The 25,541-nt window shown below is 45.4% G+C and overlaps 1 protein-coding gene across 1 annotated transcript; it reads right to left on the reverse strand.

Annotated features, from left to right (window-relative positions):
* Positions 1-222: 222 nt before the first annotated feature.
* TNMD (tenomodulin) lies at positions 223-21,323 on the reverse strand. Its single transcript, XM_032228544.1, has 7 exons — positions 21,276-21,323; positions 20,022-20,150; positions 11,103-11,243; positions 10,398-10,499; positions 5,890-6,043; positions 2,945-3,114; positions 223-486 (listed from the first exon to the last, which is right to left on the reverse strand). The coding sequence occupies exons 1-7, from the start codon at positions 21,321-21,323 to the stop codon at positions 277-279; spliced, it is 954 nt and encodes a 317-aa protein (XP_032084435.1). The 3' UTR covers positions 223-276.
* Positions 21,324-25,541: the final 4,218 nt, after the last annotated feature.

Consider the following 25,541-nt stretch of genomic DNA (forward strand, 5'->3'; position numbering starts at 1 on the left):
AATATATCCGAGGGGTGCAAAAGCATAGGAAAAAAAATACGATCCGGAGAAATGGCTTGCATAAAGGATACAGTTTGGGGGCATGGGAGAGGGAAAGGGCAGAGAGAAGGATTAGGCGATAATGGTATCTGGGGCCACCCAAGCGGCTCTAGCAGGAATGCGCGCATACATTCATGCTAATGACACTCCTAGAAAAGTCTACAGGGAGACGGCCAGAATGGGGCTGGCACTGCACTAAGCTTATTTTTATTATTATTACTTTTGGACGGAGTGTGCTCACACCCGCCCTAACATCCGTGCTATCCACCAATTGCAGGGCATGATGGTACGACAGATCACTCGCCCGCCCTGATAGCAGTAGGGGTACGGGTAGTACCCTAGCAGCGGCTCACATATTCTGCGGCAGTAGCGGTGGGCTCGACGGCAGCGGGCGCAGCAGTATCCCCTCTCGTCCCAATGGTCAGGGAACTCGAAGCCGTGCTCGGTCTAGGGAGGAAGGAACAAAGAGTTGAGTTGGAGACAATTGACTCATTGGGTTGACCAGCACAAGCTTGAAGTTGACTAGCCTAAGGAAAAGTTAGAAGGTGGGGGAGGGGGGGCAATGGTTTCCTACGGAAGGGGTCTCCAACTCGGCAGCTTTAATATGACTTGCGGACTTCAGCGCCTAGAATTCCTCAACCAGCCATGGGTTTGCACTTGGTGGGAATCCATCGGCACATCCCAAAGGACGGGATTCTCCAACCTTGGCAACTTTAAGACTTGCGGATTTCAACTCCCAGAATTCTGCAGCCAACATGGGTCGCGAAGGTTGGAAACCACGGATCTAAGGGACATGCTGATGGATTCCCACTAAGTGCGAACAGTCTTCGGTTGAGGTTATACAAGGGCATAAGCCAGGGGTCAGCAACCTTAAACACTCAAAAGAGCCACAAAGGTCCTAACCGGAAGCTCCCTCTTCAATTCTGGAGCCAACCGGAAGTCCAGTTCTCCCACCACAGAGTCTCCTCCTAGCATGGCATCCTATTTCCTCTGCCGACCAGAAGTCTGCTTCCCCCCTCCCCATCCCAGAGTCTTCTCCTAGCACGGCATCCTTTTTTCTCTACCTGTCCTAACCCAAAACCCTATCAATTGTGGAGCCGACTGGCGACAGGGAGCTGCAGTAGAGGGATGAAAGAGCCACATGTGGCTCCAGAGCCGCAGGTTGCTGACCTCTGGGCTAAGCCAATCAACAAATGCACTGTTGCTATTGCCTGATTCTGTGAATCGGGCAATAGTGATAAAATTCACATGATGTTCCTTTGATTCTTGCTTTGGTGGCTTACATTCACTGGTGAAGCCAAGCGGACTTCACAATGATTTAACTGCCATTAATGGGACTACATCCTGTTTTGTGGGCAGGAGGGCCAAGGTGATGGATTATATCTATTCCGAAGATTAGCTAGAGCTGGGCAGTGGTTAGAGTGCAGTATTGCAGGCTACTTCTGCTACCTGCCAGCTGCCTGCAATTTGGCAGTTCAAATCTCACCAGGCTCAAGGTTGACTTAGCCTTCTGTCCTTCTGAGGTGGATAAAATGAGGACCCAGATTTTTTGGGGGGGCAATAGGCTGACTCTATAAACCACTTAGAGAGGGTTGTAAAGCACCCTGAAGCCGTATATAAGTAAGTGCTATAGCTATTGCTATAGAAGAGTCGTAGTGGTGTAGTGGTTAGAATGTAGTATTGCAGGCTAACTCACTACTCACTGCCAAACAGTTCGATTCTGACCAGCTCAAGGTTGACCCATCCTTCCATCCTTCCCAGGTGGATAAAATGAGGACCCAGATTGTTGGGAGCAAATATGCTGACTCTAAAACTGCTTACAGAGGGCTATAAAAGCACTGTGAAGCGGGATATAAGTATAAGCTATTGCTATATAAGAGCTGTAGTGCTGGTGTGGTTAGAATGTAGTATTGCACATTAACTCTGCCCACAGCCTGGAGTTCGATCCTGACCAGCTCAAAGTTGACTCAGCCTTCTTCCAAGGGGGGGGGGAAATGAGGACCAGATTGTTTGGGGAGGGGAGCAATAGGGGCCTGACTCTGTAAATGGCTTAGAGAGGGCTGTAAAAGCACTATGAAGCGGTATATAAGTCTATTAGTATTGCTATTGCTAGAGAGACAAGCTAGTCCAAACAGGGAAGGCTGAGCTTGCTGGACGTGACCCAACAAAAGCACGCATGACAAAAGCGCGCCGACAAAAGCGTGTCGCTAAAACCGTGACGTCATCAACATGGCGACAACAGCGCGCCGACAACAGCGCGTCAACAGAAGAGCGATTTAAGGGCGATTTAAGTTAAGGTTAGGGTTAGGGTTAGGTTTACAGCGCGCTTCTGTCGCCACGCTGTTGTCGGCGCAATTCAGCGCTCATTCGTCGGCGCGGTTTAGAACTTGTGGTTTAGTCGGGCGCGGTTTTGTCGTTTGCCCTTTTGTCGGTGAACCCTTGCTGGACAGGTAATTGGATCTGCTTTAGGGCAGCTTCCTGTGTTCCTTATCAGGGTAGTGTACATCATCACAATGCTGCATCTCTTTCCTGCATCCCCCCCCCCCCCTCTAGGTCAATCGTTTCTGGCAAGGGCAGGATGCAACCTAACCCATCTCCATTGCAACTCTTACTCCTCCTTTTGTTAATTCCTTCCTTGACTCTCGCTTTCTGGTGCCAATTCCTAGCCCTCGTCTTTTGGCTACTCTGGCGTCTCGCGTCCTCTGCCGTTCTTTCAGATTTCACAACGCTTTGAAGCAAGAAAGGTTGCGCATATTTTCCGAGGGCTATCGGGGGGCTGTTTAATTGAAGAAGCAGGACTTTTTAGCTCTGCGGAAAAGATTGCTGAAAATTCCACTTGGCTTGGAGGCTGGGCATGAGAACTGCCTTGTGACCATGGCCTGGTTTTTCAATTCCGGAGACTTACGTAGTCGTTGACCGGTAGGTCTTCTTCGGTCAGCTGCCGAGCGTGGCGTTTGGGGCCTTGGCTTCCTTCCTGGCTCAAGGACTGGCGTCCCTGCTGAACCTCTGCTTGGTTTCGCTCATCCATGGGAACCGGGCCCTCATTTCCATTTTCAAAGTCTAGAAGGTTGGGATCTGGGGAGGGAGGTCCACAATCAGAACAACAGAATAACAGAGGTGGAAGGGACCTCGGAGGTCTTCTAGTCCAACCCCCAGCTTGGGCAGGAAACCCTACATCACTTCAGACAAATGGTTATCCAATCTCTTCTTTAAAATTTCCAGTGTTGGAGCATTCACAATTTCTGGAGGCAAGTTGTCCCACTGATTAATTGTTCTAACTGTCAGGAAATTTCTCCTTAGTTCTAAGTTGCTTCTCTCCTTGATTAATTTCCACCCATTGCTTCTTGTCCTACCCTCAAGTGCTTTGGGGAATAGTTTGACTCCCTCTTCTTTGTGGCAGCCTCTGAGATATTGGAACACTGCTATCATGTCTCTCCTAGTCCTTCTTTTCATTAAACTAGACATACCCAGTTCCTGCAACCGTTCTTCATATGTTTTAGTCTTCAGTTCCTTAATCATCTTTGTTGCTCTTCTCTGTACTCTTTCTGGAGTATCCACATCTTTTTTACATTGTGGTGACCAAAACTGGATGCGATATTCCAAGTGTGGCCTTACCAAGGCATGTTGGACCACCCACAACATTTGAAGGCAAGCTATTCCACTGATTAATTGTTCCCACGGTCAGGAATTTTCTCCTTAGTTCTAGGTTGTTTCTCTCCAGTGGTGGGTTTCAAAAATTTGTGGAACCTACTCTGTGGGTGTGGCCTCCTTTGTGGGAGTGGCTTGCTGGCCATGTGACCTGGTGGGAGTGGCTTGCCGGCCATGTGTTCTCTCTCTCTCCCTCTCTCCCTCTCTCTCCTTCCTTTTGTTTCTCTGTCCCTTTTTTCTTTTTTCTTTCTTCTTTCTCTCTCACTCTTTTTCTTACTTTTTTTCTTTATTTCTTTCTTCCTCTCTTTCTCTTTCTCTCTCTGTGTGAGTCTGTCTGTCTTTCTGTGTGTGTGTCAGTGGTGGGTTTCAAAAATTTTTGGAACCTCTTCTGTAAGTGTCCACTGGTGGAACCTCTTCTAACCGGTTCGGTAGATTTGACGAACCGGTTCTACCGAACTGGTGCGAACTGGTAGGAACCCACCTCTGCTTCTCTCCTTGATTAGTTTCCACCCATTGCGTTCCACCCTTAGGGTGGATTAGTTTCCACCCTTCAGGTATTTTTCAGAATAGACTAGAGTAATGTCCCTGCTGCTGCTACTCTCAAACTGGTCAGTTTCTTAACCCAGAGCATCTCTGCTGTTCTGGATTTAATTTTTGGCTTGACTAAGCCCATCCAGCCCTTCAGTGATTCCAAATACCACTTCAGAATATGATTGAAAGCATTGTTGGCTTAATGATGCAAAGCCTCGCTGCCTTTAAAATATTTCTGGCAGCTTTGCTGCTTAAAAACTTTCCAAGCAATTTACAGAAATCATCAAGAGGAGCCTCAAGGTTAGCTGGATGTGTCCATCCCTGCTCTTGTCAGTTTCAAATCTTTCAGTACGTTTCCTTAAACGTGGTCATTTTAGGCTATTAGGAGGTGCTTGAACCCCACAATTTATCTCCCGCAAGTAAAATGTTATGAATTCATCTATCCACTTTACAATTCAGTATGTTAGTCAAACCTAGGAAACATGGTTAAACAATGAGGGGGTCCTTGGTGCTTTCTGAATTTGATTATTTTCTTGCATTACTCAAACTAGGTAATATCACCACTACTAAGGTACTGATGATGTTAACTAGTTGGGGAACAGTGGTGGGATTCAAATTATTTAACAACCGGTTCTCTGCCCTAATGACCAGCTGGGTAGGCGGGGCTCAGTGATCATGTGACTGGGTGGGCATGGCGAACTCAATGTCACTCATGTCGATGGACGGTTTGCCTTAGCTGCTATAATGTAATAAAGGTTAACTAGAGAAACAGTTTCTGTAAGCAGGGCAATAAAGATCAGGCTAGAAACAACACCAGAAAGTTTCCTTCCTGCCTTCCTTACAGGATTAGCCCTGTAAAGTGGGGAAAAAATAAAAGGAGATTTCTTCCAACAACCGGTTCTCTGGGCTGCTTAGAAAGTTTAACAACCGGTTCTCCCGGGTAGGTGCGAACTGGCTGAATCCCACCACTGTTGGGGAATGAAATATCTGCAAGAAAACAAGCAAACTCAGAGAGCACATCATGGGCCCTACAGTCCATTTCTCAGGGTAAGAGTGGTGGGATTCAAATTTTTTAGTACCAGTTCTGTGGGCATGGCTTGGCTTGGTGGGCGGGCATGACTTGGTGGGTGTGGCAGGGGAAGATTACTGCAAAATCCCCATTTCCTCCCGATCAGCTGGGACTCGGGAGGCAGAGAACAGATGGAGGCGGGGCCAGTCAGAGGTGGTATTTTACCGGTTCTCTGAACTACTCAAAATTTCCGCTACTGGTTCTCCAGAACTGGTCAGAACCTGCTGAATACCACCTCTGGTAAGACAAGAAGCAATGGGTGGAAACTAATTAAGGAGAGAAGCAATCCAGAACTAAGGAGGAATTTCCTGACTGTTGGATCAATTCATCAGTGGGACAACTTGCCTCCAGAAGTTATAAATGCTAAAACACTGGAAGTTTTTAAGAAGAGATTGGACAACCATTTCTCTGAAGTGGTGTAGGGTTTCCTGCCTAGGCAGGGGGTTGGACTAGAAGACCTCCAAGGTCCCCTCCAACTCTTGTTATTCTAAGATATGAAATAATGGGGCACCCATGCTAGATGCAAAGAAAGGGTCAGAAAATGCCATTTGTGACATTGGATAAATTTTCGGCAGTATAATGTTGAGAGAAGACGGCCTTACCTCTTAGTGGGGTAGGATGGATCCAATACGCACTAACGTTTTTGCAGAGGTCAAACATCTTGGATTCCTTCAGGAAATCTTTATTTTCGATTGGTTTCTCTCCTGGAACCCAGAGCACCGATTGCTCAAAATAGGTGACGGCTATTTCCTCTGCCTGCAAGACAGGACATAGTCTCATGTCATATATAGTATGAAATGGTGCAGCATTTCAATCCAGATCTGTCCTCTCCATGTTGTTGTTGTTATTATTTTTCCTGGAGTACCATTCTTTTTTCCTGGACTAAAAATGGACGTATGCCACACTCACAAAAGAGGAAGGCGAGCTTTCTTGATCCATTAGCCACCAAACAGAAATGTTCTGATCGAGGCTTCCCCAAAAAGCACGAGGCAGAGTCCTGGTCCCGACAAAACCCCTTTTATTAAATGGATATGAATTCCTCTCGTTCACATTCAGCAAAGGCCTGGCAAACAGTCTTTTGAAGGAATATTTAGGACCACAGACCTTATCTATCTTGGAAAGCTGCCATGTAAATATTTTCCCAAATGAGGTGCTGTGCAAGGAAAAACTGGGCACAGAGTCTCTGAGATTCACAGACAGATTTTCACACTCCTGAAATGAATCTAATGACTGAATGAACGAATTGTTTCCTGCAAAAGCCCACTCCCCTTTCGCTTCTCTTTTATTTCCTATGGGAGGGGCCAATCTGTGACTGTGACTTTACTCCCAAGTCTACCCTGATTTCTGAGTGGTTCTTTTCTTCAGGCAGCTCTGCGCATGAGCACACGGGGAACAGGCTCCAGCTGTTCCTCTGCCCCACTGCTGTCTAGCTCCAGAGGCACCTGATTACTGCCAGACGGCCTCGGCCCCGTCTCTGCCTCTGACACAGAGCCCTCGTCCGAGCCTTCCCCAGACTCCAGGACTGGCCCTTGTTCCTCCCCAACCTCCTCACTGTCCAACTCTACTGCCAGCTCCACTGGTGGGCCACAAGAAGAAAAATAAAATGAAACAAGAACAGAGACCAACAATTCCTGCCATGAGAATGGAAGACGCACCTAATGGACAGCCAGAGTGTTTCAGCAATACAAAAATATCCTTTTTTCGACCCCTCAATTTGCTAGTCTGCTATGTAACACGAGAAACATGAAAAAAACGGTTTGAACTGAAGCCCTTGCAGATTTGACACACCAGTTTAAGTGTGAAATAGGATGTTTGGATCACTGTGGAAGTGGGGTTTTTTTTTTGGGGGGGGGGAGATTGGAAAAGAGGGTTTTCCACCTCAAGATGCTTCTGAAATGATTTGAAGCAGCCCCTTTCGCATTCGGAAGGCCTGTTTTGCTCGCACAATGCGGCGCTTCGAACTCAGAATGGGGAATTGAACTCTTTAAAAAAAAAAAAGTGGGATCCTGAAAATATTTGCACACTTTTGAAGGCAGAGAGTTTGCGTTGAACTAGCGTGGCTACTTATTGATGGATAAAATTGTAAGGACAAGTTTCAGTGCATCTTCCCTCCCCCCCCCCCCCCCATTCAAGAGGCCCCCTGGATTTTCTGGTTTTTCTTTGAAGTCGTTTCGCTTCTTATCCAAGAAGCTTCTTCAGCTCTGCTTCAGAGAAGCGAAACTTCTTCAAAGAAAAACCCAGAATGTCCAGTGGCCTCTTGAAAAAAGCACTTTTGGGGCATATAACACCAGTAAACTATTAAAGGCCAGTGGTATCACTGACAACAAAGGCCAAGGCCATGGTATTCCCCGTTGGCACACAGGGTTGTGTAAGCAGGACCACCAGAAGGGCTGTAAGATATAAAAATAAATGACCATGAATGATGGAAGAAATGGTTGACAGGCCGTAGGAGGAACCTATCGTCTAACCCTAACTGAAATTAAAGCAGACTGTTCACCAAGAGACCTATTAAGTTAAATAGCAATAGCACTTAGACTTATATACTACTTTATAGTGCTCTACAGCCCTCTCTAAGCAGTTTGCAGAGTCAGCCTCTTGCCCCCAAGAATCTGGGTCCTCATTTTACCCACCTTGGAAGGATGGGAGGCTGAGTCAACCTTGAGCCTCAGGATTGAACTGCTGACAGTGGACAGAGTTAACCATAGGAATAGCACTTAGACTTATATACCACTTTACAGTAGTTTGCAGCCCTCTCTAAGCAGTTTAAAGAGTCAGCCTATTTGCCCCCAACAATCTGGGTCTTCATTTTACCCACCTCGGAAGGATGGAAGGCTGAGTCAACCTTGAGCCTCAGGATTGAACTGCTGACAGTGGACAGAGTTAACCATAGCAATAGCACTTAGACTTATATACCACTTTACAGTAGTTTACAGCCCTCTCTAAGCAGTTTAAAGAGTCAGACTATTTGCCCCCAACAATCTGGGTCTTCATTTTACCCACCTCAGAAGGATGGAAGGCTGAGTCAACTTCAGCCTCAGAATTGAACTGCTGGCAGTGGGCAGAGTTAGCCTGCAATACTGCATTCTAACTGGGAGGGAGGAAGGAAGGAAGGGCAATAGCAATAGCAATACCACTAAGACATATATCCCTTTCCAGTGCTTTACAGCCCTCTCTAAGCAGTTTGCAGAGTCAGCCTCTTGCCCTCAAACAATCTGGGTCCTCATTTTACCCACCTCGGAAGGATGGAAGGCTGAGTCAGCCTTCAGCCTGGTGAGATTCGAACTGCCAAATTGCAGGCAGCCTGGCAGTCAGCAGAAGTAGCCCGCACTACTACCCTCTAACCACTGCGCCACCATGGCTCATGCTTTGATGTTTTTTTGGTGCTCTCTGAGCTTGTTGGCTTCCTTGCAGACGTTTCATTACCAAATTAGATAACACCATCAATGCTAGCGGGGAGTAGGGTTGGTTTTTATGTTATATTCAAGTGGCTTGCCCTGTCAGTGTTGGTGGGAGTGGTCTTGAAGGTTTTTTTTTTTAGTGGGCTTCTTTACTGTAAGCTTGTTTGGAAATTCCTTGATTGGGGTATTTTTTAACTTCTTGATTGTTAGCCTAATTGTGAGAGCCATGGTGGCGCAGTGGTTAGAATGCAGTACTGCAGCTAATTCTGCTGCCTGCTGGCTGCTTGCAATTCAGCAGTTCGAATCTCACCAGGCTCAAGGTTGACTCAGCCTCCCATCCTTCTGAGGTGGGTAAAATGAGGACCCAGATTTTTGGGGTAAGAGGCTGACTGTAAACCGCTTAGAGAGGGGCTGTAAAGCACTGTGAAGCGGTATATACCGGTACGTCTAAGTGCTATTTCTAATGTTAATCTTGGTGTTATATCCAATACTCCCACCAACACTGACAGGGCAAGCCACTAGAATATGAGAGCAAACCCTACTCTACTAGCACTGATGATGTTACCTAGTTGGGTAATGAAACGTCTCCAGAAATCAATCAAGCTCAGAAACCGAAGGTAAGGAGTTAGTGACAGGACACATTTACACCCTCGCTTGTCTCACTGTTTGGACAAAAATTACTTCTCAGAAGTCGCTGTGTTCATTTGAAGGATAATCCCTACTACAGATTTAGAAGAACACCTGTGGGTTGGGCTGGAAGACCTCCAGGGTCCCTTCCAAACTTACGATGAGAATTATCTGGACTAGCACTCACGATGTTACCCCGTTGGCTAATGAAACCCACATTTGGAGTTGTTTGGGAGGCGCGTTTGAAGTCCCCCATCCTTCAGTCTGATTTTGAAAATTTTGAAACTCACCAAGTGCCATCATCTAGTAACTGTTCTGTAAAATTAACCAAAGAGTTCTTTCATTTCTTCTAAAGACTGGTCTGCTTTTACTACATAGAAGAGGGGCTTGGAAACCAACTGTTTACTTATAGCTTTGTAAAGTGAAATATCAGAAGAATAGAATTCATTATTGGCCAAGTGTGATTAGGCACATAAAGAATTGGTCTCTGGTGCATAAGCTCTCAATGTGCCTACAAGCCATGAGTGATAACATATGAAGGGAAGGAGAAGGAGAGGGTTGGGTAGGGGGGGGGAGGAGGAGGAGGAGGAGGAGGAGGAGGAGGAGGAGAAATTTCTCCAGAAATCAACCAAGCTCAAAAACCACCAAAGACTCCTCATTTCAACCCTGAGCTATAAATATTCTCTTGTCTGCTTAGACGTTTTGACCGAGCTTGAAGCCAAGTATCCCTGAAAAAGACTGGGATGCTTGGAAAAATGGGAAGGCTGTAAGTCCAATTAAAGGGATTGAAACACATTGAAAACAGATCATAGTCATGTGGATGATATTTCACTTATTCTTTCTTTGCTACTCTCGTCTCAGCTGGGCTGTGTTTGGCCTTACGGTTGATTCCCTCTTCCTTGTTTTAGGGAAGACTCCATTTAGCATATGTTGAATCTCAGTCTCTCTCTCTCTCTCTCTCTGGCCTGTGAGTGATTTAAAAACCAATGGGGATTACTCTCCGCCGTCCTTTCCAAGCTGCTATAAATCTGCTCGCCGGCCAGCGAGCCTTTATTTAATTCAGCACATTCTTTCCCTCTGCATACCTCCGGCGCCTCCGTCTCCATCTGCGATGCTTCTGGTATCCCTTTAATCTGATTTTGGAGAAAGCATTTGGGATCGCCCATGAAAAAGAGACCAGTTATTCCCTGCAAGAAAAGCACAAAAATATAACCAGGTGAAGGTGGCAGAGGAAACAAACGCAACAGAGCTACATATCTGCAAGCCCACGGTTATTCTAATTCAGGATATATACCAGCTATCCATTTTTGGTTGCATTAAAAGTGGGGCACAGCGGAGTAAACCTTCCCGGCTGTCTATAAATACTTCTATGGGCCTCTGATTTGCTGCTGGAACATAAAATAAATAAAGAAGCACCTCGGATTCAGAAGGTTCACCGTGGGGTTTTTGCTTGAATGCCTGGTGTTATAATGAATATTTCCCCCTTCCTGCTGACTTCCTTGTTTTTCTTAAAACAAACTGGCATTGCCTGTTAGCTAAGAGACTCCGCTGTGAATCAAGAGATTCCAGTTTCACTCCGACCTGCTGAGTCCACCGACTGAAGTAAGCCATAATGTAGTTTATTGGCTTAGCGCACAACACAAAAAAAAAACCTCGGCCAATTTGCTTTATTCTGTGCAGAAAATCGGCGCCTTCCATTTTGGCCTTTAAACGAAGGGGGATTATTCAGGCTGTAGCCGAGATGTGGACTAGGGTTGACCTGACTTTGTCCTGAAAATGGACATACATACATTCTTAAAATCGTGTATTTCAAGAACTTCCTCGCGGCCCTTCCCGGTCTGAAAGGTCTCCGTCCAGGCAAGGGGATCAATCGTCAGGAATATCTTCTGTTTCTCCACGTTGCTGACAAACATCTGCTCCAGTTCATAAATCTGCAAAAAGAGATTGGGGAAGAGTATGAATCCGTTGCAGTGCTTGATCAGACTCGGCATGTTCGTTTAGGGCAGTGTTGGCGACCCTTTTCGGCACCAAGTGCCGAAACAAGAACACACACGTGGGGAGGGGGAGAGCACCAGAAACTGGAAGAAGAGGTTCCTGGTGCGCACAAGCATGAATGCCCTAAACTGGAACAGCAGTTCCCCAACATGCATGCTGGGGGTCACCTGGTCTTCCGCTTTCTGGCGCAGATGCGTGCGTGAAAACCAGCTGGCTGGAACCCAGAAGAGTAATGGGCAACAGCTGGCGTGCCCAGAGAGATGGTTCTGCGTGGCACTTCTGGCATGTATGCCATAGGTTAGTGTTAGGTAAGCTCCCCGTTGGGAGACAGAGTACGTTCAGCGAAGCGTTGTGAGAGTTGTGTTGGAGAACACACAAACCAGCATACAGAGACACTGCAGTTTAAATAGGCTTTTACTTTCGTGGAAATAGAGATATCCGAGTCCATCAAACAGTCCAAGTCATACACGGATAAGACAGTCAATCATCAATGTCTTTCAGTTAAGGGATACTCCAAATAACATAGTCCAGTATCATATAATCAGTTCAGTACTCAAAGTTTGCTAGCAGTTGCAAAACTTAAAATAGCTCACGGCACTTTCTAACAGCCAGCTTCCAAAAACACTCAGATCAGATCAGCCCAGCATCTAACGAACAGAGACCTAACAGTTGTTCTGGCTCCCTCTTATGGCCGATTGAGGAAAACAGCAACCAATCACATTTTACAGTATGATTTAAAGAAACAGGTACAGCATTGTTACATGATTTATATATTGTCAACCCAACCGTTAGATTATGTTCATAACAGTTAGTCATCATAGGGTTAGGGTGTTACAGGCATCCTGCCAATTGTGGCTTTTTGAACAAGACATGGTTAAAACAAACCGTGGCCGTATAATGAATAGCAATAGCAATAGCAGTTAGACTTATATACCACTTCATAGGGCTTTGAGCCCTCTCTAAGCAGTTTACAGAGTCAGCATATCGCCCCCACAGTCTGGCTCCTCATTTCACCCACCTTGGAAGGATGGAAGGCTGAGTCAACCTTGAGCCGGTGAGATTAGAACCGCTGAACTGCAGATAACAGTCAGCTGAAGTGGCCTGCAGTACCCTAACCACTGCGCCACCTCGGCTCTTTACCGAGTCAGAGGCTGAATAGAGTCAGCCTCTTTGTCCCAAAGGTGCATTTTCCAAGTGATATTGGAAATATTCTCGTTTTGTTAGTTACTGATTTACTTCTTACACTCCAATTTCGGTGGATCAGTTTGTGCCCAAAATAAGGACAATCTCCTCCTTGTTGGGTTTCCGAAGAGACTTGAAGCTATGACTCTTTAGAAAGGCCTTGGAGGACAATCAAGGTTGATTTAATCCTGCTGGTGGCATGAATACAGGATATTGTTCTGTTTTAATACAGGAAAGTCCTCAACTTGCAACAGCTTGTTTAGTGACTATTTGAACTTACAGTGGCACTGGCCTAAGGCCGTTTTTCACACTTATAATGGTTGTAGCATCCCCATGATCAAAATTCAGATGCTTGGCAAGTGGTTTATATTTATGATGCTTGCAATGTCACGGGATTCCCCTTTTGCGACTTTCGGACCCGCAAAGTCAACAGGGAAGTCGGATTCACTTAACAACTGTGTCACTAACTTGACAACTGCCAGAATCGTAGCCAGAAAGGATGCAAAATTGGGCAAAACTCGTTTAACAACCGTCTCACACAGCAACAGAAATTTTGGGGCGTAATTGTGGTCCTTGGTGAAGGATTACCTGTATATTAATGATTGGTGTGCGCTTTTCATTGCCAACTCAGAGCCATTTTGGACCAAGCAGGCCACAAAGAAGGAAGAAAATATTCTACCCTAGAATATTTTATTCTTGTTGTTAGCCGTGAAGTCGTGTCCGACCCATCGTGACCCCATGGACAACCTTCCTCCAGGCCTTCCTGTCCTCTACCATCCTCTGGAGTCCATTGAAGCTCATGCCGGCTGCTTCAGTGACTCCATCCAGCCCCCTCATTCTCTGTCGTCCCCTTCTTCTTTTACCCTCCATTGTTCACAACATTAGGCTCTTCTCCAGGGAGTCCTTCCTTCTCATGAGGTGGCCAAAGCATTTGAGTTTCATCTTCAGGATCTGACCTAAAGAGCAGTCAGGGTTGATCTCCTCTAGGACTGACCGGTTGGATGGCCTTGCAGTCCAAGGGACTCGCAGGAGTCTTCTCCAGCACCAGAGTTCAAAGGCCTCCATTCTTTGGCGCTCAGCCTTTCGTATGGTCCAACTTTCACAGCCATCTATTGCAACTGGGAAAACCATAGCCTTGACTAGATGCACTTTTGTTGGCAGGGTGATGTCTCTGCTTTGTAGTATGCTGTCTAGATTTGCCATAGCTTTCCTCCCCAGGAGCAAATATCTTTTAATTTCTTGGCTGCAGTCCCCATCTGCAGTGATCTTGGAGCCCAGGTAGAATACTTCTACCCTAGGAAATATTCTACCCTAGATTCAAACTGGCGTCCTTTTTGACAGAATCGCAGCCTTTTCTTCCATTCCAGACTGTTAGTAAATACTTGAAACATCAGACACCAATAGGTTTTACAGCGGTTAGGTTGCCTCATCAGATAATCCCCAAGGACAGATCGTGTTTTAAGCCAGGCCTAGTGGCGTCCAAAGAGAGACTGGAAAAAAAGATTTTGAAATTCCACTTTGTTTGCAAGGAACTTTTTTGGGTGGGTGGGTGGGTGGGTGGGGGAGTTTATGTTTACGGCCGGCTTGATTTCATTCTTCTTCTTTTGAAAAAAGAGTTTGGGTCCCACTAATGCAGAATTGTGGCCAAGCTCAGAGAGAGGATATATAAGCTGCAAGAAAGAAAAAAAAAACGGTTTTGTACAAATGCTATTGGGTTCTAAGGCAATAAAGTTGAAATATTCCTGGCGTCGGTTTCTCTGTTATCCTGAACAGCAGGGGCTTTCTTTATGGCCTGAGCACACGGCTGCAGCCCCCGGGGACCTCTAAAAATATCTCTCCCCCCTCCCAAATTGCAATGTTTAATGCATCAGAAAGGGAAGATGATGAAATGCAGAGGGAGTTGTCATATTAATGAGATTTAATTAGCTCGATTCCATGCTAATTAATTGGAAATTAAAATGAAAACGGATTTATTATCCTGGGTGCACTGTTGTTTCTGGCTCTGTTTGAATGTCTGAAGACCGTTACATGTCATTCAAAGGACACATGCTGTTCTTGTCGGGACACACATCTGCTGTAGACTCTTCCAATCCATTAGAAGGGATCTTGGAGGTCTTCTAATCCAACCCCCTGCTCAAGCAGGAGATACCTATACCATTTCAGACAGGCGGCTCTCCAGTCTCTTCTTAAAACCTCTACTGATGAAGCACCCACAACTTCTGAAGGCAACTTCTGTTCCACTGATTAATTGTCCTCATTGTTAGGAAGTTTCTCCTTAATCCCAGGTTGCTTCTCTCCTTGGTTAGTTTCCATCCATTGTTTTTTCTCTTCCGTTCTGGTTTCTTTGGAAAATAAGTTGACCCCCCCCCCCTCTTCTTTGTGGCAGCCCCTCCAAATACTGGAATACTGTTATCATGTCATCCCTAGTCCTTCTTTTCTCTAGACTGACCATACCCAATTCCTGCAATTGTTCTTCGTATTGATGAAAGAAATGTCCTTCTGGGTTCAGCTCCAAGTGGGGAAAAAGACACCGGAGACATGGAGGCTGCTTGGAAATATGGTTTATTGGTGGACAGGACCACATGGCTTGAGCCCTGAACAGAAAAGGTGATCACATGCTTCAATGTTGGTGGAGAAGAAGAGAAGGGCTGAAGGAGGGGCTTGCTAGGCTTTTTATAACCTGTTTAGTCCCACCTCTCTGTTTCCTGTTCCTGTGTAAGAAATGTATTCTGATTGGTTGTCAGACTCCCATGGGGCCATGCAGGGGCTACTCTCTAGGCTGTGTTTTGAATCCAGATTTAGTTGAGTTCTTAGATGCCATGTGGTCAGTTGGGTAAAGTTCCTTAATCCCTTCCCCCTGCAGCTGCAGTGGAGAAGTCTTTATTATGTAAAAGTGGACTAGCTTGGCCTCAATGGCCCATTAACAGTGGGGATGGGCAGGAAGCTACAGGCAACTATTCTGTCTTTTAAAACATGTTTCTTTCTTTTCACATCCAGAGAAATATTCTGCCTTTTCAATATTTCCTAGGATATTTCATTTTTCTGGGAGAGGGCTGGGTGATAACTTCCCACGGTATGTTTTAGTCTCCAGGCCCTTCATCATCTTCGTTGCTCTTCTTTGCACTTTCCCCAAAGTCTCTGCATCTTTTTTGTAAGAAAAAGAACATTTTGTTGTGACTCATGTGAGCCAAGTCTGAATTTTGGAGCGATGGGAATCAGTACTTCCATATGCAAACCCTTGATGCTTATCATCTTACAGATGTCACAGGGCAATTAAAACAAATGGAAGAAGCCTGAAAGGAAAGGCAGAGAAGCTGGGTTAATGGTGGATATCTTCCTCCTGCACTTAACTTCAGCATTTTGGTCTTAAGTACACCATTCTCCAGAATGAAAGTATGAAGCTCCTCTCCTTCCCTCCATATTTACTTTTTGGGACTGGGACGAAAGTGATTTCCCCCCTCCTTTCTAATTGCTCTGCTGTCCTTAATTTGTTGTTTGCTAAAATGACATTTGAAACTAGATTTTCATGCGATGTGTTTTTCCTGGAAGGTGTTACAGAATGTCTGGGCAAACAGTAGTTTCCTTATGCCGACTGTTTGTTCCACTGGGATGATTTAAAGCAGGGGGAAGAAGCTGGCCGTGCTAGTTGTTGCACCACAACACCCATTATCCCGGAGAGCTGGCTGATGATTGGAACTAGCGTCCGACAATATCTGTAGAGCCAAGAGTCTCCCATCTTTGATTGAAAGCAGTGCCCACATTTGCAATGATTTGTTGTTGTTAGTTGCAAAGTTGTGTCTGATCCATTACAATCCCATGGACAATGTTCCTCCAGGCCTTCCTGTCCTCTACCATCCTCTGGGGTCCATTCAAGCTCTCGCCGACTGCTTCAGTGACTCCATCCAGTCACCTCATTCTCTGTCGTCTCCTTCTTCTTTTGCCCTCAATCTTTCCCAGCATGAGGCTCTTCTCCAGGGAGTCCTTCCTTCTCATTAGGTGGCCAAATGATACCATTTGCAACGATACGGTTTGCTTAACCATGCATTTTTGAACTACCCAATTTCCTGGATTTGTATGGACTGTTGAACTCCTTTGTGAAAGAAGGCAACACGGGGGAAGTTGGAACGAGGCATATTGTGTACAGTATGAATCAGAGGTGGGTTCCTACCAGTTTGCACCTATTTGGTAGAACTGGTTCGTCAAATCTACCAAACTGGTTAGAAGAGGTTCCACCAGTGGACCCGGAAAGCAGGCCACACCTACAGAAGAGGTTCCAAAAATTTTTGAAACCCACCACTGGTCCTTGGATATGATTGTTCCACACTATCATGCTGGTATTTATAAAACTCAGTGCCTCTGTGAAAGGTAAGGATGACTACTGCGTTTGTGGTGCAATCAGAACATTGCGTGTGTTGAAGTTGTTTTAACGCAAACCAAAGATGCCTTTTAAAAAACAAGTTTACATCATATTCTTATGCATGCCAGTGCTGTGTGTGAGGTAATTTAAGGTGGTTCTGACAAGTGTCTTCGGCATCTTCATATCCGGTCACATGGGCGGCAAGCCACTCCCATCTGGTCACATGGGTGGCAAGCCACTCCCACAAAGGAGACCACACCCACAAAGTAGGTTTGATTTTTGAAACCCACCACTGGTATGAATTAATGATTCCAGGAAGAAGAAAACATGGAGTTTGGGACATGCAGTTACAAGAGTTATTTGAGATTTACATGTTAGCCTTCTAGATCTGGAGAAGTGGACGATGGTCCAGGCAGGACAATAAACCCAGTATAGTGGTACCTTGGTACTCAACATCTTCAAAACACGTCAAATTTGGTACCCAATGCATTTTGAGGTGAAAATGTTGCCCCGGGAACTCATTGTTTGTTTGATAGTTGACATGCTACGGTAGGAAGGCCACAGAGAATGGACAGGAACTTAGCCATGCCTGGGAATGTCCCTGCAAAGCGAAGTTGGGGATTGACACAGAGGGTGGACAGGAAGTTAGCCATGCTGGGAAGGTCGCTGACATAGGAATGGAATAGAATAGAATAGAAAATAGGAGAGAGGAGAAAACAGAGAGCAGAATAGAGAACAAAAGAGAGAATAGAAGAGAATAGAGAATAGAATTACATAGTAGAATAGAATAGAATAGAATAGAATAGAATAGAACAGAGCTCCTTATTGGCCTAGCGTGACTGGACACAAAAGGAATTTGTCTCTGGTGCATAAGCCCTTAGTGTACATATACAAGCAACAAGTGAAATCATGTTCACAATTGTAAAAGAGGGAGCAGACAGGAAGTCCTTCCCATCGTTTTTAGTACTCATTGCACCTCCTGGAACCAATTAAAGACGAGTACCGAAGTACCACTTTATACTGAAGATTGAACCTGAATACACTTCCCAGCCGAGGTGGCGCAGTGGTTAAATGCAGCACTGCAGGCTACTTCAGCTGACTGCAGTTCTGCAGTTGGGCTGTTCAAATCTCACCGGCTCAGGGTTGACTCAGCCTTCCATCCTTCCGAGGTGGGTAAAATGAGGACCCGGATTGTTGTTGGGGGCAATATGCTGACTCTGTAAACCACTTAGAGAGGGCTGAAAGCCCTATGAAGCGGTATATAAGTCTAACTGCTATTGCTATAGCCCTCTCTAAGCTGTTTACAGAGTCAGCATCTTGCCCCCAACAATCTGGGTCCTCATTTTACCCACCTCGGAAGGGTGGAAGGCTGAGTTAACCTTGAGCCAGTGGGACTTGAACTGCTGAACATCAGGCAGCCGGCAGTAGTAGCCTACAGTACTGCACTCTAACCACTGCGCCACCGCGCCTCTTAACTGATCATGGACTGATTATGAACCGAAAGAGGAGCAGGCCATTGGTTATACACGCATAAAGTTTTCTACATCCTAAGATCTTTTCTTTTTTTAATTTGCTGGCACCCACATGGGTACATCAAGTTACCCACGCAGTCTCTCCCCTCCAGGAATATCCCTGGGGTTGCAGGCGTCTGGAATGCAAATGGTTTTTGCAGACCTGCCTCCTGCAGGCAGGTTATTGGAAACAGATGCTGGCCTTGGATAGGGAAGGCAGGATGGCATAGCCCGCCGTCCAGTTTTTGGCCGATGGACATTTCTCAGCTGCCTTTACGGACAGTAGCAGAACTGACTTGAGAATGGGTCCCCAAAGAACTTCCTCTCTCAAATCTATTAAACTGTCCGTGCTTTTTTTATTTTTATCAAGAGCTGCATCACTTCAGAAATAACCTGCAGGATTATAATATTTTTCGGGTGTGCATTGGAAAGGCCTCCTGTGGCAAAATGGCTAATTAAGTTATGGGACTGCAGTAGATTTGATGTAAAAAATAAAAAGATCAAAGTATTTAAAAATGAAAACTGATGCGGAGTTCAGGTCTATCTGGAAAGCATTCCTGGTTAATGATTTGCTCTACAGATTTTGTACTCCAGTCTAAATTTGGAGGTTTCTAGTCCAGAGGCGGTATTCAACTGGGATCTCTCCAGTTCGGGCAAACTGGTGGAGGCTGCGGGAGGCTCCATCCACGCGCCCCGATGTAATGTACGAGCACTGCGCATGCACAGGCATGGCGCATATGCTCACATTTATGAACTGGTAGGGAAGGTAAATGAATCCCACCAGTGGTTTCTACATTTAGAGTTTGGGGGGGCGCGCACACACGCACGCACGCGCGCGCGCACACACACACACACACACACACACACACACACACAAGGTATATTGGGGGGGGGGTGATACTGGCAGAAAGTAATTCTTATAATTATTCCATAAAGCGACTGAATCAATATGGCAACGTCTCAGTCCTTCCAGCTGCAAACTCATGAAAGTCCAATTTAAATTGGCAAGAGATCAGTTGCCTTCCCAAAACAAGCGACTTCTTTAATGCGTGGTGGAGTGGATTTCTCCTCCAGTTCCTGGCGACTTAATTGAAACAAAATGGAAAGGAACTTCTCACAATTAAGGGTGCTAAGGAAAGAAATTGCTGATTTTCCACAGCTGAGATCCCACAGCGAAAAGAAACGGCAGCACAGCATAAAACTTTTGACAGGTTTCTCCATGTCTTTTTAAAGTGGGGGGTAGAAATATCCACTCCCCCCTCCTTTAAAATATCTAATATAATCCCAAGGGACGCAGTGGCTCAGTGGCTAAGATGCTGAGCTTGTCAATCAGAAAGGTCGGCAGTTCGGCGGTTTGAATCCCTAGCGCCGTGTAACGGAGTGAGCTCCCGTTACTTGTCTCAGCTTCTGCCAACCTAGCAGTTCGAAAGCAGGTAAAAATGCAAGTAGAAAAAGAGGAACCACCTTTGGTGGGAAGGTAACAGCGTTCTGTGCGCCTTTGGCACTGAGCCATGCCAGCCACATGACCACGGAGACGTCTTTGGACAGTGCTGGCTCTTTGGCTTTGAAATCGAGATGAGCACTGCCCCCTAGAGTCGGGAACAACTAGCACGTATGTGTGAGGGGAACTTTTACCTTAATATAATCCTGAGAATAGAACTTACCTTTTGGGGAGCAGGCTTCCAAAAATAGGAGACCATCAGAATAGTCAAGGTGAGGGAGAGGAGCAAAATGAAGGTTAATGTGGCCCAAATCTGGACTCTTTTGTAGAATCCCTTCTCGGCAGTGTGAGCCTGAAAGGAGGAGAGAGATTTTCAGGAAAGACCAGTTTCAGACAAGTCACACAATAGAATTTTAGAATCACAGGGCTGGGAGGGACTTTGGAGGTCTTCTAGTTGACCCTCCCTACTCAAGCAGGAGACCCTATATCACCACAGAATGCCCAATCCTAGGCTGCATAAACAAAGGGATAGAATAAAGATCATGTGAAGTGTTAATACCACTTTATAATGCCCTGTAAGGCCAAATTTGGAATCCTGCATCCAGGTTTTGTCACCATGATGTAGAAAAGATGTGGAGACTCTAGAAAGAGTGCAGAGAAAAGCAACAAAGATGATGAGGGGACTGGAGGCTAAAATATATGAAGAACAGTTGCAGGAACTGGGTATGTCTAGTTTGATGAAAAGAAGGACTTGGGGAGACATGATAGCAGTGTCCCAATATCTCAGGGGTTGCCACAAAGAAGAGGGAGTCAAGCTATTCTCCAAAGCACCTGAAGGCAGGACAAGAAGCAATGAGTGGAAACTAATCAAGGAGAGGAGCAACCTAGCACTGGGGACAGATTTCATAACAGTGAAAACAATTAACCAGGGGAACTACTTGTCTCCAGAAGTTGTGAATGCTCCAACACTGGATGTTTTAAAGAAGAGATTGAATAAGTATTTGTATGAAATGGTATAGGCTGAGTAGGGGTTTGGACTAGAAGACCTCCAAGGTCCCTTCCAACTCTTCTCTTCTCTCTTCTTCTCTAAGACTAGAAGACCTCCAAAGTATCTTCCAACTCAACTCTTCTCTTCTCTGTTCTCCTCTCCTCTAAGACTAGAAGACCTCCAAGGTCTCTTCCAACTCTTCTCTTCTCTTCTCTTCTCTGTTCTCCTCTCCTCTTCTCTAAGACTAGAAGACCTCCAAGGTCTCTTCCAACTCTTCTCTTCTCCTCTTCTCTAAGACTAGAAGACCTCCAAGGTCTCTTCTTATTCTGTATTCTCTTCTTGAAAATGTCCATTGATGGAACACTCACAACTTCTGGAAGCAAGCTGTTCCACTGATGAATTGTTCTCACTGCACCTGCTTGCAGGAAGACCAACCGATCAAGCCTTTGACCTCCCACACCCCAAGGAAGAGTCAAATCACAGACTTACGTCATGCCCGCAGAATTCCTGGGATCCCTCCGGGAGCTGCTTCCCCATGCTGCTTCCCCCTTGAGTGTCAAATCTTTCTTTTTTTTTTTTGTCCCAGAGAGTGGGACGGCTGAGACGTTGGGACTGGGGTGGAGTCAGGATGCCTTTGAATGCTCCTTCAGCAGAGTGGAGGGCTTCCTCCTTCTTTTTTTCCGTGTGTGTGTGTGTGTGTGTGTGTGTGTGTCTCTCTCTCTCCAGTTGGCTGGGCTGAATATGTGGCAGTGCCACAGCCAAGACTGCGAATGTGCAGGAGGGGATGCATTTCAGAAGGAAACAAGGATATGCTCTGTTTCTTCTCCGGACTGATCATCCTTTTGCAAGTCTGACCTCCTGGAAAAAGCCTTGCCATTTGTATTTCCAATGCTAATTCCTTCTGGGTTTTCCAGCTGTTATTTTGTTAAGTGTCTTTCTCATCTGGCTGGATTCCTTCCCCCCCCCAAAAAAGGTTATTTATTTATTTTTTTGTTACTTATTTATAAATAAAGTGTTGCACGTTTCTCCCCGCTTAACATCTTCTAATATGCATAATTCATTTTACCTCTTATTTCCATTTTCCATTTCGGCATCCTTATTTTCTTTCCATATTTTCCACCTTAAATTTAATTTCTTCTTTAGAAATAAACGATGGCCTTATTTGCCCCTCCAAATGAATCAAATTTAAGATTTCATTTCCATCTGTTATTCTATTTTACTATGAATAACACATAGATTTAATTTTGTATAATGAACATTTCACTTAAGTTAGTTATCCACAATTAATAATATTGATCTATTTCCCTCACATCCTATTAACTGTATACCCTTGGCAATTGTAACCTATTTCATTTTATTCTACTAGTGAATCCTTTCCCTTCTTTCCTCCTAATCATTTTCTCTTGGTCTCTTGGGAACTTCACTTCTTTCCACCCATTCACCTAGCTTTTTCTTTTTTTTTCTTTTTGTAATTTCTATATTTTTTCTTCCCAATCTTTTTTCTCCCTAGTCTGGCTGGATTCTTGATGGCAAATATTGACCCAAAAGTGTCCCCCCCCCCCCCAAAAAAAGCAATTGGACTTTCTCAGTTTTTTTTCCCTTTGAAAACATTTCACTTCTTATCCAAGAAACTTTTTCGGCAAACTGATGAAGAACCGAAGAAGCTTCTTGGATGAGAAGCGAAATGTTTTCAAGGAAAACAAAACCCCCGAGAAAGTCCAGTTGCCTTTTGGGAAAAAAAAAGAAAGAAACAGCTTTGGAATAATCCTGAGCTGGATGATTAGGGCAGTGTTTCTCAACCTTGGCCACTTGAAGATGTCTGGACTTCAACTCCCAGAATTCCCCAGCCAGCGAATGCTGGCTGCGGAATTCTGGGAGTTGAAGTCCAAACATCTTCAAGTAGCCAAGGTTGAGAAACACTGGATTAGGGGACTGGAGACTAAACATATGAAGAACGGTTGCAGGAACTGGGTATGTCTAGTTTGATGAAAAGAAGGACTAGGGCAGACATGATAGAAATGTTCCGATATCTCAGGGGTTGCCACAAAGAAGAGGGAGTCAAGCTATTCTCCAAAGCAACTGAAGGCAGTAGAAGAAGCAATGGGTGGAAACTAATCAAGGAGAGAAGCAACTTAGAACTAAGGAGAAATTTCCTGACAGTTAGAATAATTAATCAGTGGAACAACTTCCCTCCAGAAGTTGTGAATGCCCCAACACTGGAAGCCTTTAAGAAAATGTTGGATAGCCATTTGTTTGAAACGGTATATGGTTTCCTGCCTAGGCAGGGGGTTGGACTAGAAGACCTCCAAGGTCCCTTCCAACTCTGCTATTGTAAGTATTGTAAAAGTAAAGTCTTACACTTAGGCCAGAAAAACTCAAAAGTACACATATAGACTGGGTGAATCTTAGTGGACAATCAGTTAAATAGGAACTAGCATTGTGCGGTGGCAGCCAAAAAAGCCAATGCAATCCTAAATTGCATTAACACAGGGATACAATCAAGTGAGGTACTAATACTACTCTATAAAGCCTTAGTAAGACCACACCTAGAACACTGCATCCAGTTTTGGTCACCACACTATAAAAATGATGTTGAAACTCTAGAAAGAGTGCAGAGAAAAGCAACCAGAATGATTTGGGGACTGGAGGCTTAAACATACGATGAACAGTTGCAGGAATTGGGCATGGCTAGTCTAGTGAAGAGAAGGACCAAGGGAGACATCAGAAGCATCTTCCAATATTTGAGGGGCTGCCACAGAGAGGAGGGGGCCAACCTATTTTCCAAGGCACCTGGAGGCCGGACAAGGAATAATAGATGGAAACTGATCAGGGAGAGATTCAACCTGGAAATAAGGAGAATTTTTCTGACAGTGAGAACAATCAACTGATGGAACAGAAGTTGCCTTCAGAAGTGGTGGGAGCTTTATCACTGGAAGCTTTCAAGAAGAGACTGGACTGCCATCAGAAATGGTGTTACCGTCTGCTGGGTGGGGGTGGGGGGTTGGACTAGATGACCTAAAATATCCCTTCCAACTCTCTTAATCTGTATCTGATTATTTCTTCTGTGCTGGAATCAAGACAGACCAAGCTTATTGACGTGTTGATGTTGCCCTCTTGTGCTCAGTGTTGGAACAGCAAGCAAGAAATTTCTAGATAACCTTTCCAACTTCTACAGAGGTGAACAGGTATACAATTTCACTGTAATTCTTGAGAGGGTTTCAGGATAAGATTTGCTAATCTGCTGGTTGGCAGCCCATAATCTTCAATAGAAGCAAGAGGATTTATGCCCTGTGGGACTTCTAAAGAGGGCTTCAGAAGTCCGCCTTAACTCGGGGTTCTCCAGATGTGTGGAACTTCTCCAAATCTCCTGCCAACATAGCCTGGGGCTACAGATGAAAAAAAAAGCATGGAGTTTAATTGCTTTGCACAAGCCAGAGTCAGCTTTTCAGAAAAAAAAACAGTTTGCCAGCCATGCTTAGGCTTAGGAATTCTGGGAGTTGTGAAGGGGGCCATTGTTCCTCACCCTGCTATAACACCTGGGGGAGGGGGGAATGATGGCCCCTTTACAACCTGTGGACTTCGACTCCCAGAATTCCTGAGTCAGCCATGCTGGCTTAGGAATTCTGGGAATTGCAGTCCTCAGGTTGTGAAGGGGGACATCGTTCCTCACTCCTGCTATATCACACAGGTGGGAAACGATGGCCCCTTAACGACCTGGCTGACTTAGGAATGAGACCCCATCTTGAAAACCAGAAGATTATTTCAGCCATTGTTCCTCTAATGCACATGTGGGAAATGATGGCCCCTTTATCACCTGTGGACTTCGACTCCCAGAATTCCTGAGTTCAGGCATGCTGGCTTAGGAATTCTGGGAGTTGTAGTTCTCAGGTCGTGAAGGGGGCCATTGTTCCTCACCCTGCTATATCACATGGGGGAGGGGGGAATGATGGCCCCTTTACGACCTGTGGACTTCTACTCCCAGAATTCCTGAGTCAGCCATGCTGGCTTAGGAATTCTGGGAATTGCAGTCCTCAGGTTGTGAAGGGGGGCATCGTTCCTCACTCCTGCTATATCACACAGGTGGGAAACGATGGCCCCCTTGGATGACCTGGCTGACTTAGGAATGAGACCCCATCTTGAAAACCAGAAGATAATTTCAGCCATTGTTCCTCTAATGCACAGGTGGGAAATGATGGTCCCTTCATCACCTGTGGACTTTGACTCCCAGAATTCCTGAGTCAGCCATGCTGGCTTAGGAATTCTGGGAATTGCAGTCCTCAGGTTGTGAAGGGGGACATCGTTCCTCACTCCTGCTATATCACACAGGTGGGAAACGATGGCCCCTTGACAACCTGGCTGATTTAGGAATGAGACCCCATCTTGAAAACCAGAAGATAATTTCAGCCATTGTTCCCATAATGCACAGGTGGGAAATGATGGCCCCTTTATCACCTGTGGACTTTTACTCCCAGAATTCCTGAGTCAGCCATGCTGGCTTAGGAATTCTGGGAGTTGTAGTCCTCAGGTCATGAAGGGGCCATCGGTCCTCACCCTGCTATGAAACACAGGTGAGGAATGATGGCTCCTTTACAGCATGTGATTCCCAGAATTCCTGAACCAGGATCGTTTCTCCCTCCTGTGAGTTATGGGAACAATGGCTGAAACAATCTTCTGGTTTTCAAGATGGCGTCTCATCTCCTTGGACTTTCCTTTCTTGCCTAGAGAAGAACCTCTGCTCATTTCTGAAGGGTGACT

This window comes from Thamnophis elegans, chromosome 12, assembly GCF_009769535.1.
Source record: "Thamnophis elegans isolate rThaEle1 chromosome 12, rThaEle1.pri, whole genome shotgun sequence".
In the NCBI taxonomy this organism is placed as follows: Eukaryota; Metazoa; Chordata; class Lepidosauria; order Squamata; family Colubridae; genus Thamnophis; species Thamnophis elegans.